General features: G+C 41.2%; 1 protein-coding gene across 1 annotated transcript in view; it reads left to right on the top strand.

Annotated features, from left to right (window-relative positions):
- SEMA3A (semaphorin 3A) overlaps positions 1-15,471 on the top strand; it is a 220,649-nt gene that overhangs the window by 133,489 nt on the left and 71,689 nt on the right. The window contains exon 5 of the mRNA XM_044423275.1: positions 7,884-7,977. Coding sequence (XP_044279210.1) covers positions 7,884-7,977 — 94 coding nt within the window. The remainder of the gene's footprint in view (positions 1-7,883; positions 7,978-15,471) is intronic.

Raw genomic sequence — 15,471 nt, forward strand, 5'->3', positions numbered from 1 at the left:
CTAAATAAAAATACAACAACATTGGTTGCAGGGTGGGCAGAGACTGACTTTAACCCTTTCCTCCCCTGCTGTGTTCCTGAAAAATCTTCTGAAACTGCGATTTGCACTGGTTAAAAAAAAAAATAAGGAAGATTTTCTCTCAGTGCAAATGCTAGCTTCCAAAGAGTGACAAAGAACTTTTTTAAAAAAGGGGTGGGGGGTGGAGGGGTGGACACAAATCTCTTGCTAATTTTTTACTTTCTCAAATCACAGAACCATAGAAGGGCAGAGTTGGAAGAATCCAAGAAGGCCATCCCTGCAGTTGCAGGACACCAGTTTACACCATTGCACTCAGATGACTGTCCAGTTAGTTTTTTTAATGTCTCTAGTCTGGGAGAGCCCAAAACCTCTCTAGGCAACTGTTGTATTGCTCTAACAGGATACTTTTCCTGTTGTCTAACCTGAATCTGGTTTGCTGAAACTTGAGTTGATTATTCCGTTTCCTTCACTCTGGGATGAGCGAGAAGGGATCTTGACCTTCCTCTTTGTAACAGCCTTTGAGGTACTTATAGAAGGATATCACATCCCACAGTCTTCTCAAGGCACTAGATTAAGCACTAGGCTAGGGGATGCTGATGTACCATTAGAAATTAATATAAATTCATGTCCTTAGCCTCCCCCCCACAACCCCCCCCCCCAACATGCTCCCTTTTCCTTACTGTCTGGGTAAAAAGCTGGTACAGTTCTTTCTGGGCTATGGGGGCAAGACAAGGGCTCAGTCTTCAGAGTCTCCATTCCAAGATCCCAGGACCTCAAAGATGGGACTCCAAATAATCCTATTCCACCACCACCACTGGAAAACATCTGGAGGCCATAAGATAGTTCCCTTACTTATTTGTCTCTTTGCTTGCTTATTTTTGGACTACATGGGTGCACTCTCATAAGAATGGCAACAAAATGTTTTTACTTTCTGAGAAGTGAAATTTTATATTTGATGGTGTACTTCTCAAAAAAAAAAAGTGTGTTCCTCATGTAAAATCTGTTCTCAAGCTTTCAAAATGCACCTTGTGTGCTGAAAGATAAGCAGGGTGGAACCCAAATTACTGCAGAAGTGCAGAATAATAATAATGGAGTGAACCCATGCACCACTTCTGATGTTTGTATGCCTTTGTGGGGCGGGGAGTAACCCTCATCAGTCTTAATGTTCCATTCATATTGTATAATGAAAATTCAGGTGACCTCTGCATCAGGAAGCCGTCTTTAAAATATATATTTTTTCAATCATGCTGAACAGAATGCACTGAACTACATCTGTTTCTATATAAGCAACATTTGTGTTGCTCAGAGGGGAGAAATGTATACATTCTTGATTTTTTAAAAAAATGCTAAAGGACAGGAGGAACAAAAAACCTTATAGGCTTCCCTGTTCAGTGGAGTAATTGTAACTTGTCAGGGAGAGACAGTATAATTATGTCTACTGGAACACATGTCTCCAAGCACACAATGGAATTAATCTTTTCATAGGTAATTTTACTCTTCATCAATACCATTTATTAGTAGGTGGGGGATATTAGTTCCCTTTATTAAAAAAACAAAACAAAACCAAAAGGGAAGCTGTTTTATATTACTGCAAAGGAGGGAAATAAACACACAACTCACACAGCATTTCCAGAGTGCTTCCTGCTTCAAAGGTAGGATCTGAAGGCCAGCCTGCCAGCAAAATTCAAATTTGATAATTTGGTGTGTAAAATAGATTCTGAAAATAAAGCTAAATCAAGTATAATTGCATAAGGTCTTTTGTGTTAGGATGAGTACAGGAAGGACTGGAAGTTAGGCAAGAGGCAGTGCTTAGAAGTCAACACCTGATGTTTCATTGATCAAGTGATGAATGTGGATGTGTGAACCTGTTCCCACGTAAGTCAGAATCCTGAATATAGTAGCACATTATAATGAAGACTCCTGCCCAAGACACTGAATGTACAACTGCCGAGGCTTGTTTTCCCTAAGAGCCCACATTATAGAACTCCAGCCTGTGAGACAAAACTATGCAAAAGTAAATGGACCTAGTAATTAGGGTTGCTGAAGGTGATGCTGGGCAAATGATTTACCTTCTACTGAACTTCGGTAATATCACAGACAGTCCTCATATTCACCATTAGTGATGTTGCTAATCTATTTCATCAGGCATTCCTGTTTGTAAAAGACCTCCTAGGATGGCAGCAGATCAATCATTAGGCCGATCTGTTTTAATTAGCTTCTTGCTGCTGCCCATTTACAATATAGTAACATTTGTTAAATTTGTCTTGACACATAATTGTGTTCATAATTAATAGCTGCTATTACAGAAGAAAAGCAGCAGCACCAAGGATATTTGATACAAATGGGTATCAAAAGTGACAAATGTTTTTACGATAGTCAGGAAGGTCTTATGACTCATAAGCTACTTGGACACTTTTCGGTGTCTTGAGGACTCCTCTTGGAGCTGGCAGAATTACTTTGTTCATAAAAATCTTCTAGCCCCAGTGGTTGCACATTTCCGCCACTTTGCTCTACAGGTGGAGCAACCCATGAACCCAAATTTATGATGTTTTAACATCTTATGGCCATTAAGTTAATTGAATTGGCATTTCCCACACTTTTGATCACCTTAGCTCATGTATTACATTAGCCACAAGATCATGTTGCCATGGCTTGGATGCAGGAAAGTATGATAGGTTATCTTGTAATGAAACTTAATGGATCATTACCTGTTATCACCTCAAACTATTAATCAAAGACAGGAGCAAAGGTGGAAGGTCATAAGGCTATTAGGAGCATACTCTCTCCAGATTGTGGAAGGGCTACCTCAGTAACTGAGCAATGAGTTTGGCTCATATCATAGGTGTATCTACATTCCTACCCTGTACTTCAAAACAACATGATGCAAATATGCATGGCCATCTATGTCATGAGTTTGCATTGTAGATAAAAAGAATGCAACATTTGGTTGACTAATCAATTGAAGCTAATTAATGGAATAACATTGAATTTGGCATTGAACCAGCAGACTTTGTTGTCATTGAACAAAATTATTTTTCACGCCACCTAAACATGGCATGGGGCAAGTGGCATCTTAAAAGAAGGACTCTGGCTCTCACCAGGAGGGAGAGCTTCTCCTTAGAAAAGCTCTGCCATAATGTCTGTAGCAGCTAATAAGGCAGAAGCCTTAAGGCAACCTGCTGTCCTCCAGATGTTTGGGCATATTAAATATCAGGTAAGGGATTATGGGAGTTCTAGTGCAAGATATCTAAAGGTCACATTGTTGCCTACCTCTGTAATAAAGTATGGCTTTTGCTTGGTTTTATTGTTCTTAGACAATAAGAACATTGTCTTCATGACAAGGCTTTGTGATGGCTAGATGGAGGGGATGCAGTGGATGTGGTTTACTTGGATTTCAGCAAGGCCTTTGACAAAGTGCCCCATGATATCCTGGTGGAGAAACTGAGGAGTTTTGGGATACACCAAAGCACTGTCCGGTGGATTAGGGCATGGTTGACTGACCGAAGGCAGAGGGTAACCATTAGTGGGGAATCGTCAGGATAGCAGCCAGTGACAAGCAGGATCTCCCAGGGCTCTGTCCTGGGGCCGATCCTGTTTAATCTTTTCATCAATGACACGGAAGAAAGGGTGAACAGTCTGCTGATCAAATTCACAGACGATACTAAAACTGGGGCAGTGGCCACAACTGAGGAGCAGGTACTCCAGATCCAAAAGGATCTGGACAGACTATGGAAGTGGGCAGGAGACAACAGGATGGCGTTCAATGTGGATAAGTGCAAGGTCTTGCACTTGGGGCATAGGAATAGCTGTCATAAGTACAGGTTAGGGGACAAGTGGCTGAAGAGCAGCACTTGTGAAAGGGACCTCAGGGCACTTTTTAACTGAAGGCTAAACATGAATCAGCAGTGTGATGTGGTGGTCAAGAGGGTGAACGCCACGCTTGGTTGCATAGCCAGAAATGCGGCTTCTAGATTGAGAGAGGTATTACTACCATTCTATATGACTCTGGTGTGCCCGCAACTGGAGTATTGTGCCCAGTTTTGGGCCCCTAATTACAGAAAGGATATAGCCAGGTTAGAGTCAGTGCAGTGTAGGGCCACAAGGTTGGTGCCCGGTTTGCAGGGGATGGGGTATGAGGCAAGAATGAGGGAACTGGGTCTCTTCAGCCTGGAAAAGAGGAGACTCAGAGGGGATCTGTTGGCGACATACAGGTATGTGAGGGGATGTCACATGGAGATGGGTATAGACCTGTTCTCCCCTGCAGAGGAAGGCAGGACGCTCTCCAACAGAGCAAAGCTCAGGGAGCCAAGGGGCCATTTAGATGCCAGGAAGCATTTCCTGACAGTTAGGACCCTGAGGGTGTGGAATGGGCTTCCAGGGGAGGTGGTTGAGGCCCCATCGGTGAGGGTGTTCAAAGATAGGCTGGACATGCACATGGTGGGCATGTCGTGAGCGGAGCCGGCTGGAGCCGGAGGTCAGACTAGATGGCCCGGGAGACCCCTTCTGACTCGCTCCATTTCTATGTTTCTAGACACATGCACAAGCATACAACATTTACTTGAATAGTTAAATAATTATTCAGCTGAATGTCCTGGGACTGATGCACTTAGAAAAGATAAGACCATCCATGGCTACTAGTCATGTTTGTTCTATATTACTTTCTGCATTGGGGCAGGATGACCTGCTTATGGGCTTTACACAAAAACTTGCATTTGCTGAAGAGTGGGTGGGGTGATTTACAAAAGTCAGTGAATGTCACAGGCATCTCTAGTGTGTAGCCTGTCCACTGTAACTTTATTATTGATTCAAAGACAAGTTCTAAATGCCTCAGGTCAGCTAGTAGACTTGACTAGTGATGGTCTCTGGACTCCAGGTAGTTTTTGAGGTTTATGTGGGTTCATTCCAGTTTGGAATCTGATCTAGATTTGGGCTGGAAGCTGTCTTGGTCAGCCTACTTACATGATTCTTCTGGATCGTTCATCAGGGTTTGACACCATTGGTCATTGTATTATTCTGTCCCAACAGTTTAGCCTTAACTTTAAAGACATGGTGTTGCAGTGAGCATGACTCTTCCTCAGTAGTTGGTACCAGAAAGGAGTGCTGGATGACCCTGTTTCACTTCATTGCCATTGTGCCACTGGGCTCTATTTTATCCCTCTGCTCTTCAAGATCCATAGGAAGCTTCTGGAGATGCCATCGAGAGGTCTGGGATCTGATGTCACCCATGCGCTGATGACACACAGCTCTGCCACTCTTTTCCAACTAAGAATCTAAGCAGAAACAGGGGCCTCTTTCTGTTGCCTCAAAAAGTCTAGTTCAGTTCAGTTGCATGATGTTTAAGCTTGCGGTCTTAACTCAAACAACAATGACTTTATTTATAGTGGAATTCTAACTACAGATTAATTTTACAAACTCCCTTCCCCATTTTTCTGCCACATGAACACTTTTGGATGAAATTTCCATCCTTGGAAACATATATATTTGCAGTGGGACAAGACCGTGGCTGAGGAGAGAGTTACAGCCTTTATACCCCTAAAATCCAATATTTCATAAAAACCTGGCACTGAGAAGCTAGTACTGCTGTTATTTCCTATGATGCATGAGACCTCTCTTTCTTTTCCCCATAAGTTAATAGTACACAGGAAATCCAAAAGGGAAAATAGAAATAGAGTGATCTCGAATTGTAAAATTAAGAATGGGAAACTATTGAGATGTTGCAGTATAGTGTATACACCAGTAAGTCATTAACATAGGAACAACATTTCTGCTAAAGCAATTATAATCAACAATTTGTCATCCAAATGTACCATGAAAAATACAGGGATGAGATTAAAGCACAAACATAAAGTAAATGTTCAACTGAATTGATTTTAGAACTGTGTGTCTTATTGCTTGCATATGCAGTCTACTTAATAACTTGCCTAGAAAGGACAAAGCCTTATTGCACTGCATAGCATTTATTCTTTGCCAGAGGTCACCGTATGCAAGCCAGACAGCAATATGGGTGATATATTATACATGACAAGCCTGAATGTTGCTACACGTAGAGATTCCAATTCTCAATGTCCTCTGAGAATTGTTCAATATCCTTGATGGTATCTTATTTCTGGAATTTGGAGGAGAGGGCATCTTTGACGTTCTTACTAATCAGTCAAGGATAACATGACATTCATGCAGGTTTTTGATCATTCCACTTCTGCTGGATCACATTGGAAGAAGCATGAGATGCTTTGGCATTTTAAAGATCAATTTATTTCTTAACTATCATTTAACTTAACTTGGAAAATGTAAACATTTTGTCCTTGTCTGATCTGCCAATTCTAATTTTTAAAACAACAATAATGTATCAAAATAACAAAATGTTTCGAGTATGTTAATTGTTGAGATAGCCTGCCTCTGGCTCAGGGACCTCATTCATCAACTCTGCCTCAACCTCCTTTGGTCCCATAGATGGCCCAAAAATTAAAATTGGCCTGGATTCAAAGAACTGTGCCTGTAAATCTGTGCACCCAAGGGATCACTGAGCATGTTTCCCCCCAAATCCTGGAATGAAGATTGAGAGATATGTAGAGCTAAAGGGGCCACACATGAAGATGTGAGAGAAAAGTGTTTATTTCACATTGCTGTGTGGACTTATCAAATTCACACTTCCTAGACCTGAGCATGAACCAGAACAGGCTGATGTATATATATAAACAATCACATAGTAGAACCTTTCTGGTTTTCGATATTCTGATACCAGCTTTTTATCAGAGTCCCTTAAAACTGAGATCAGATAACTATTTTCATTGGCAACAAATGAATCTTAAAGAAGATAAGCTTTAAGTTCAAGTTCAGAACATGTGCCATTTTCTATTAATGTCATGAAGTATTGGAATAAGAATACTATATTAGTTTTTATTGAAAATGTTAGTCTGCAATCCTGTGTATCCTTTTATCTGCAAGCGAAGTCTATTAAATTTCTGCATAGACAAGTATGGGATGTGATGTCAGAGATGCACATACATACTCAGGAATTTCTTAGCCACTTGCATGGGATGACAGTAAATGTACTAATAGGAAATTGATAGGAAATTAACAACTAGCACAGAAATTAACAACTAAGCACCCCACCTCACTTTCACAGCCCCATTGAGTGGCCTCAGAAAGTAATTTTCAGGGGGTGGGAATGAATTTTGGAAAGTGAGAGAGCTGGTTCTCACCAGTTCTCTGCCAGTCGGATGCCCATGGTAGCCATGATCTTGTTTGTTCCCCTCCAACCCAGCTTGCCCCTTTGAGGTGCCTGTGTAAGTGAGTCCTACTGTTCCACTAATGACATGGATAAACAGAATGAAAGAAAAACACAAATCCCTGGCATTTAAATGTCAATCTAAGCAATCTCAAATCATGCACAGCCTGCGCTCATTAACCTTGGTGCGTGTGTATGCGTGTGTGCGTGTGCATTTGTTTTCCCATACCCACACACTCAGACAACTGCTCTTTTGTGAGAGCTGGCCTACATTTCCTCCTCCCAACCATTCCATGTTTGTCATTTCTGCACTTTACATCCCATAACTTTAAAGCATATAGGTGGATTAGTGCAACCGTGCACACAAGGTTGTTGATACCGGATAACGACTGTAAAAGGAAATAATCATTTGTAGGAGATCAGTGTCTTGTGAAGTCACTGCAAGAAAGATAACCTTTTGAGATCTACTTGCAAAGGTTCTTCAAGTAGGAATAGAGTCTAATCTAAAGAAACATAGACATTACATTGAACTTGGTTGTAGTACTGTGTAGTAAGCTGCCTGCTATTCTTTCATAGATTACTACTTTGTATATTGGGCTCTCATTGCATTGTTTCTTTCTTCTTCCTTTCTCAACAGGACAATATTTTTAAGTTGGAAGATTCACATTTTGAAAATGGTAGAGGGAAAAGTCCCTATGACCCCAAGCTGCTAACTGCTTCTCTTTTAATAGGTATGTAGTGTTATGTAAAATGAATTTGTGGTGGAGGGTTTTATCTATAGTTACCTGCCTCTTTCCTTTCATGATAGTTATCTGAGTTCCTGTTTCCTTATTTTAAAACCTGCCTGGAAAGCATTGAAATGTCCTTATATTTAACTGAATCTCTTGGCAAGTTAAGACAGGCTTAAATCTGCACAGCAATAACTATCCATAATTTTTGTTGATGGATGTACAAGCTGGGAATTTCCCATCATTACAAGGATGACGGCATTAAACTTTGGATTTGAATTTCTGGAGAAGTGCAGTGATGCAAGACTCCAAGACTTTTAAGCTTGACTCAATGCATGAAGGACAGGAAATGTGTGAAAGACTCATTTTGGCATTGTGAATAAAGGTTTTATTAAGGGAACTGAATCTTAAGATTGAATCCAATATTTCTAAAATTGCTGTAGGTTCTGTCTTTGTAACTGTGCCTAGAACTATATGATATGAGGCCAAGTTATATTTCTAAATGCAATTTCACATCTTTTCCACTATATTAGGATCAGGACTGGGTGATTTGCTGGTGAAAGGAAAAGGTGACAGGAAGAGTACTTAAACCTCCCCTTTAATGCTACTATTCCTCTGCAATCCCACCTTCAGCTACTCTTCACACTCCCTCCTCAAACTGCCATTGAGGACCCTTTACAGTAGAGGTTGGAGTTGGAAAATCAAAGGATGTTCTGGTTTGAAAATCAGCCTGGCCATATAACTTGTAATTTCAGTGTAAGGAATATCATCATCTTTCCTAAAAAAAAAATGGAGCAAAGCAACATACAAACATATTAAATTCAAAGTGTACACATTTTAAATACCCGGAGGCTAAAACAGTAAGAGCAATGCCAGCAAATAACAAATGCACCTATTAGTGCCAAAACACCCTGACAAAGATGTCTTCATTAGCCAGGAGAAGATACTTTAGGAAGTGTTACAGTGGAATTCCCTTAGGAAGTCATCCCACAAATTGCTGAGTTTCCCTGAAAAGGCTGCATCCTTCACCCTTGCAGAACTGACTTCCTTCACACATTGATATGACATGGAGCAGAAGCTCTGCAGAAGACTGTCCAATTCACTGGTCCTTCGATATAAGTTTCACAGAATTCTACTTCACACAAGGATCCTACGCATGCAGAGCAGACTCCTTCCATCCCAATAGATGGTGTGGGGATGCCATGAATAGGAACATGATAGTGGGAACTGGAGCCCTGCTGTTCCCCTCACACAGTTGTAATGGTTATCAGAACTTATTTTTGAACTGATTATAGAACAGTGTGTTGCATTTTAGGCCCAAGGGCCAGTCTGGCCCAGCGAGGTCCCAATCCAGACTTCTACATTTCCCCAGATAGCCATCCCCCTTCCCCTTCCCCTTGCCTTACCCCCTTTCCCTATTGACCAATCATTTGATGGTTTCCCAGCTCAGGTGCTCTTCCATCCCCATTTTGTGATGTTGAACTGCCTCTGCTAAGGCTTCATTGCTAGCGGTAAGAGCTCGGAACTAACATATGAAGAATTCAGTTTGGCCCTTGGGTGGAAGGAGGCTCAAAATAAGTTCTATAATTCCTGTTACAACACCTTCTAGGCCATGGGTACATATTCATTGGAGTCCTTGGCTCTGTTTCTTGGCTCTGTTGTGAAGACTTTGATCATGCCCAAGGCAAAAACAATTGACTGTAGTAAAGCAATAACAAAATTAACTTTTGTTCATACACAGTGCCAATCACTAAGACATGATGATGGCACAGGAATTCAGTAAGCGAATAATAGGTTGATGGTGAGATTGAGCTCCAGCCATTCCTCAAGCAATAAAAGGCATTTCAGAAAGCTTTTCTCTTCTGTAGCCATTGAGGAAAGGAAAGAAGTTTTGTCCAACCTTCATACTTATGAAGGGAGTGTGAAAAAATAGACTGCCTTGCTATCCTACATCCGGCAGTTCCACCTATTAGTGATAGTCACTCAGAGTCATTTGTATTTGTAACACAGCTGTATACATTGCTGCTATAACTTGCATCCTACTTTTTAAAAAGTATATTTATTCAAAACAAAAGGGAGAAAAAACTCTATCTGAGAAGGCTGGTGGTGTATAAAGAAATTTTGTTTTACCTCTGGGACTGGCTTTTTGCTTTAATATTCAAACAAGAATAAGTATGATGGCAGGTCAGTCAGTATCATACAAAAACTATGGCATGTAGTCACCAAGTCAAGAGTCCAGCTTTGCATGCGACTTTCTCGTGTAGCTTACATTAACATAATGCTTTCTTTCCTCGGCTTGGCTTTTAGCTTATTGGGGGATTTTTAATCTTCTTTAATGGAAGACAAAGAGGAATTGGAAGCATGTTATTAAGGGAAAGAGACCAAGAAAGGAAACAGAACTGCTATTTTGGGGGTGGGGTTGAGCACCGTGGCTAACTCCTATGAAGCTCAAAAGAAAAGCTGTAATGGACGACAAGGCCCTCTGATGTAGGGGTCATCCTTCTCCTTTGAAGTTCTCCTACATTTACTGAAGCCAATGAAGTTCGGCTAAACTGCTGTGCTTCAGGTCTTTCTCTTGGCCTAGGTCACTTCATGTGCTAACAATGTAATCCTGTGTGTAACTTTAGATCCACTGTAGTGCAGTGGTTAAAAGTGTAGAACTTAGGAGATCCAAGTTCGAGTCCCCATTCCACCATGGAATTAACTGGGGGACTTTGGTTCAGTCACAAACACAGGGTTGTTGTTTGAAGATAAGATTGAGAGGAAGAGGAGAATTATGTAAGCCACCTTGGAAGGAAAAAGTGGGGTATAAATGAAAAACAAGCAAACAACAAATGATTTTTGATACAGCTTCAGTTGCAGCCATAAACATTCTCTTGCAGACTCGACTTGGAGCAAAATAAGACATTACATTTAAATGCACAGCATGTAGCTGAAGGTTAGTTTTTTGTTTATGATCTAGATTAGAACCACCATGCCTTGAGGTGGGAGAATTAAGCCTTCCTCCCACCATTTCCCCATAAAGCTCTCTTTTGGTGGAGGTGAGGGATAAAACTGTCTCCAGCTGCATCAGTCAGTGGCAGTTTTATTATTTTTTTAACCTGCCCCTGCAGGTGTGTGAATTTTGGGCAAAGAGGGAGAGTGAATCCTTCAGTTCCTGTGTCCCCTGGTCCTGATCCAAATGAGAGTCATGCATGTTGACACTAGAGTGAATTAATACACAACCCTCAGCTATGTGCAGTGCAAGGAGCTACCAGCAATGAAAGACCTTGAAGAAGCAGGGAAATTACACAAATATCAAGAAGTATATTGTCTTCTTGTCAGCAAACAATGAGAAGCTGATGAATGTTTTCAGTGGTCCACTGAAAGAGCATACTCTTAGCCTGTGGATGGATTGTGCATGAACAGCACAAAAAAAGATGTCAGGTGTATCACTGCCAGATGTGCAGCAGCTGCAGTGACAGCAGCAACCACAGCTGTGGTACCCCAAGTGCCCACTATTGATGGCCAAGCTCTCTTCAGCTTGACTCAGAACTGCATCAATGATTAGAGGCACTGCTGGAAAATATGGGAGAGGGTGACTGATTTGGTCTGGGGTGCTAAACTGTCACACGATATGGGCTGTTGTTCTTCATCTTCGTATCTTTTTTGAGTGGCATCTTTGCTTTCAGTTTAAATCCTAGACACAAATCCAAGGCTAAGCCAAAGGGAGTAGTAGGCAAGCTCTGTAACCTTAGGAAGAAGAGTCGTGAATACCTCTACTTGTCTGGCCAAGTGTCTCCAGCTCAGTTTATCTGCAGCTAATGCAAGTCCTTTTATTTATTCATTTAAAACTTTTCTAGACTGTACCATTAGTTTTGGGACAGTTTAATAATCTCTTTTACATCTCTCTCTGCTCCACCTGTCCACTCATAGTGAGGTAACATTTTGTCACACACTCTCCTTTAAAATGCATGGAAGCTGAACAAGGACCTGCAGACCTCCCCGACATTTTGATGGGGCTTGAACAAAGTCCTAAACAAATTACAGTGTGCATCCCTATCCATATGGATTAATGCATAATCTCCATTACCTTACAAAAGCAGCATGTAAAACTACACCACCTCTACTCACTTTTCATAGCCCTTCAAACAGACTAAGGTAGTGGCTCTGAACTGGGTAACCTTTAAGGCTTCACCAGAACCTGCAATCATACACACGTGCAAAGTGGCTGCACTTTGAACTGCCCCTGAATAATGACTGGTGGCTAAGTGGTGCCTCAGAGCTACTCAGATCTCATCCACAGTTGTCATTTTGCTTAACACTCCAGGGTATGAGTTACTCTGTATGAACAGCTCATTGGAAATAATATAATCCACTTGCAAGTGAACTAACGAAACATCATTTGGAGAAGAGGAGTAAACCAATTTAAGTTACCTAGTGTTTTTTTTAAATCAGCAAAACTAATAGAAAAAAGAAAACAGTAGTATGCTTATTTTGCATATCTAAAAGGTTTGCAGTAGCCAGCCAAAACTGTACTCTTCTTACCAGTGTTCATGTTCAATTGAGTTCTGAATTTGCATTTTGGTACCCAATACTGGGCATGCAAGAGAGATTAGGGCTTCTCTTGGTTTCAGCCTACTGCTGCTTCTGTTTGAAGGACTGTCCTGTCCAATGGCAGTTTGATGATAACCACTAGAACTGCTGCCAATCCACATTTAGCACCAGATCAGCAGACTGAACAGGCAGATTCACCAGATCTCTATCTTCCACACAACAGCAAGATACACTGCACTTTTAATAGAGCTGGAATAATTCCTAACTTAGCATCTATACATATCAGCTGTTGCTTTTCTTCTTGTTTTATGATGCATGTCTTCTTTTGGGGCTGTTATAATCACTCTTTCCGTTGGCTGAGAAAAATATTTCAGGCATGCAGAGAGTTCTTTTTAAAACTTTATTGCAATGAAGGGAACAGAAAGGAATGGTTTCCTTCCCATTCTTCTGCTCACCTGAGCACATGCTCGCACCCCCCCCCTTTTGAACCCTGCTCCCGGCCGCTTGTTCCCTCCTCCTTTCCCCTAATTGGCTAATAGGGTACTGAGAGGTTACAATCTTTCCGCCCGCCTACTCCGTGCTGCCCTAACACCTGCCCTTCTTCCCAATCCAGCCCTGCCCCTGGTGGGCTACAATAGGCTCATTTTGTTCTGCCCAGCTTGTCAATGAACAATCAGGAAGTATTTGGCCCTCCTGCCTATGTGCCTGTTTCCCCATACCTTGTGCTATCTGATTTTGGCCCCTCCCCTCCTTTGGGCTAAGTAATTTTCTTTGTTACCTTTTTAAATCTCCTTACTCTCTTGTTTCAAATCATCCTTTCACACCTGTCAGGGCTAGATCACTTCAAAGAAGATGCTGAGTTCTCATATTATGTGCAGGCCTCCCAGAATGGTTGCACCAGTGACTGTAGGGAAAATTGTCATCCTTTCTGTTCTCAGAAACATGCATGCATCCCCTTCCTTCAGTGCCCCCCCCCCCCCCCCCCTGTAGCTAAGAACATATGAGAACATTGTCACACGATCAATCAGGTCCCATGCACATCTTTGAATGCAAGTGCAAGCAGAGCTTGCATTCAAAGATTGTATAAATTTTAAAGAAAAAGCAACTCAAAAATGAGCACTTTTAAAAACAAGCCCAACTTCACGCGTTAGTATGTGTGCTCATTTTGCAATTTTCCCATGTCTTGTATTTGTGCAACCTTCCTTCACGCAAGTCAAACAATGCTTGCAAGGGATTTGAGAAACTGAAGCAGGGGCAAGTATCAAACTGTTGCTCAGAATATCCGGGTGAATGTGGACCTCGCTTCTTCATCCACCTCCATATGTTTGTGGCCTTCCCACAGGTATCTGATTGACCCCAGAGTGAAAAGAATGCTGGACTAGGCCTCTCCTCTGATTCGTGGCAAGGCTCTTTTTATGGTTTTGTGGTAGTTGCAATGCTTACCTTCAATGAATCTGCTGAGGAAAAACGGGGGTGGGGGGGAGATGTTTCTCTATGCACAGGGGATGGACCCTTCACACATACCACAACCACGCAGTAATGGTAGGCATTTGATAGATCAAACAATAGTCAAAAAGCCCATTTTTAAATGCTGTTAAAAACTCAGTTTAGTTGCTGGAATCTCTTTTTTCTGAATGACCTTTTCTTCTCATTTCATTACTATGAAATAAAAGCAGGCTTCTTGCCTTTCCTCTGATTTATATTGATTTATCCCAAGTCTCTGGAGAGAGGCTGACAAGCAAATGGGGGTAAAGTTAAGTAAAGGCTAACAGAGGCATCAAAGGCATTTTCTCAAGCACAGTGAGTAATAAGGGCTATAATTAAGTGATTGTCTCTCCTTTTAAAAATAGCAAGTGGCAGATGAGACAGAAAAATGATAAATAGCTAATTAATGTGCTGTTCTCTTAACTCGATTTTGATTATACCTCCTGCTGGGCAGAAGAGGTCTAGTTGCTTTTAATCTCCTCCTCATTCCACATATTTCCACTATCATGTTTTCTCCCTCCCTGACTTTTATGATACATAGATCTTGCAGATCCAACTGAAAAATAATATGTTTTAGCCTTTCAAGGGAAAGCAGCTCAACTTTCCCAGCAGGAATGATCGGACATGGTTGCCCTGCCATGGAAATGTCTTCTAAAATTGGCATGGAATATATGAGCATGCCTTGGAACTAATGAGCTTGTTTCCAACACAGTCATATTAAATTCTGTCTAGAGCATTCACTATGACCATAACAAATTGAATACCTGAACTATAATAACCCATCAATTCATTTTGTAATTTATGCTTTGAAAAGCAAAGATCTGTATTCAATATTCCACGAGCTTCCTAATGCAGAAATAAAAGTTTCTGGCAAGTACATGCATGGCATGATTGTTGCATGTGCTTGACAGGAGACATAGCAGAAGAAGCATGCTCAATCAAGCACCAAAAGGTTCGACCAGATGACCAGGTGGACCACTAGCCCATGCCAGCTTTTTGTACTGATCAGCAAAACTCAGGCTTCTCAAGGTTCTTCAGACTGACCTCAAAATTTGTTCCAATTCATGTCCATATTGTTGGAGTATAGACGAGAAGATGTCAACTCTGTGGGAAGGTTTTTCAGACTGATTGCTCATTGAAGGGTTGAAGCAAACTTGGACAAGTGGGAAACCATGCTTCTCTATGTAGTCAGGAGACAGAATTCATTGGCATGAACCACTTGATTGTATCAGGGGAGGGAATTATGGAGCTTGCCTAGCACCAAGTTAATTTCTATACTTGTTCTCTATACAATTTTAATTAAGACTTGCTTGGTTTAGCAAAGGAATTGTCCTGTTGTTTTCCTTTTCTATCAGTATACATTTAAGAAACTTTACTTAGAGAATCTGTAACCATCACACTTTAGTACCTGAGAAATCATATATTACTGCTGTTTACCTGAAGCATCTAGTTCTTAAGCACATGAAGAAACCCAGA

This window comes from Varanus komodoensis, unplaced genomic scaffold (genome assembly GCF_004798865.1).
Source record: "Varanus komodoensis strain SLA01 unplaced genomic scaffold, ASM479886v1 scaffold13_3, whole genome shotgun sequence".
Lineage (NCBI taxonomy): Eukaryota > Metazoa > Chordata > Lepidosauria > Squamata > Varanidae > Varanus > Varanus komodoensis.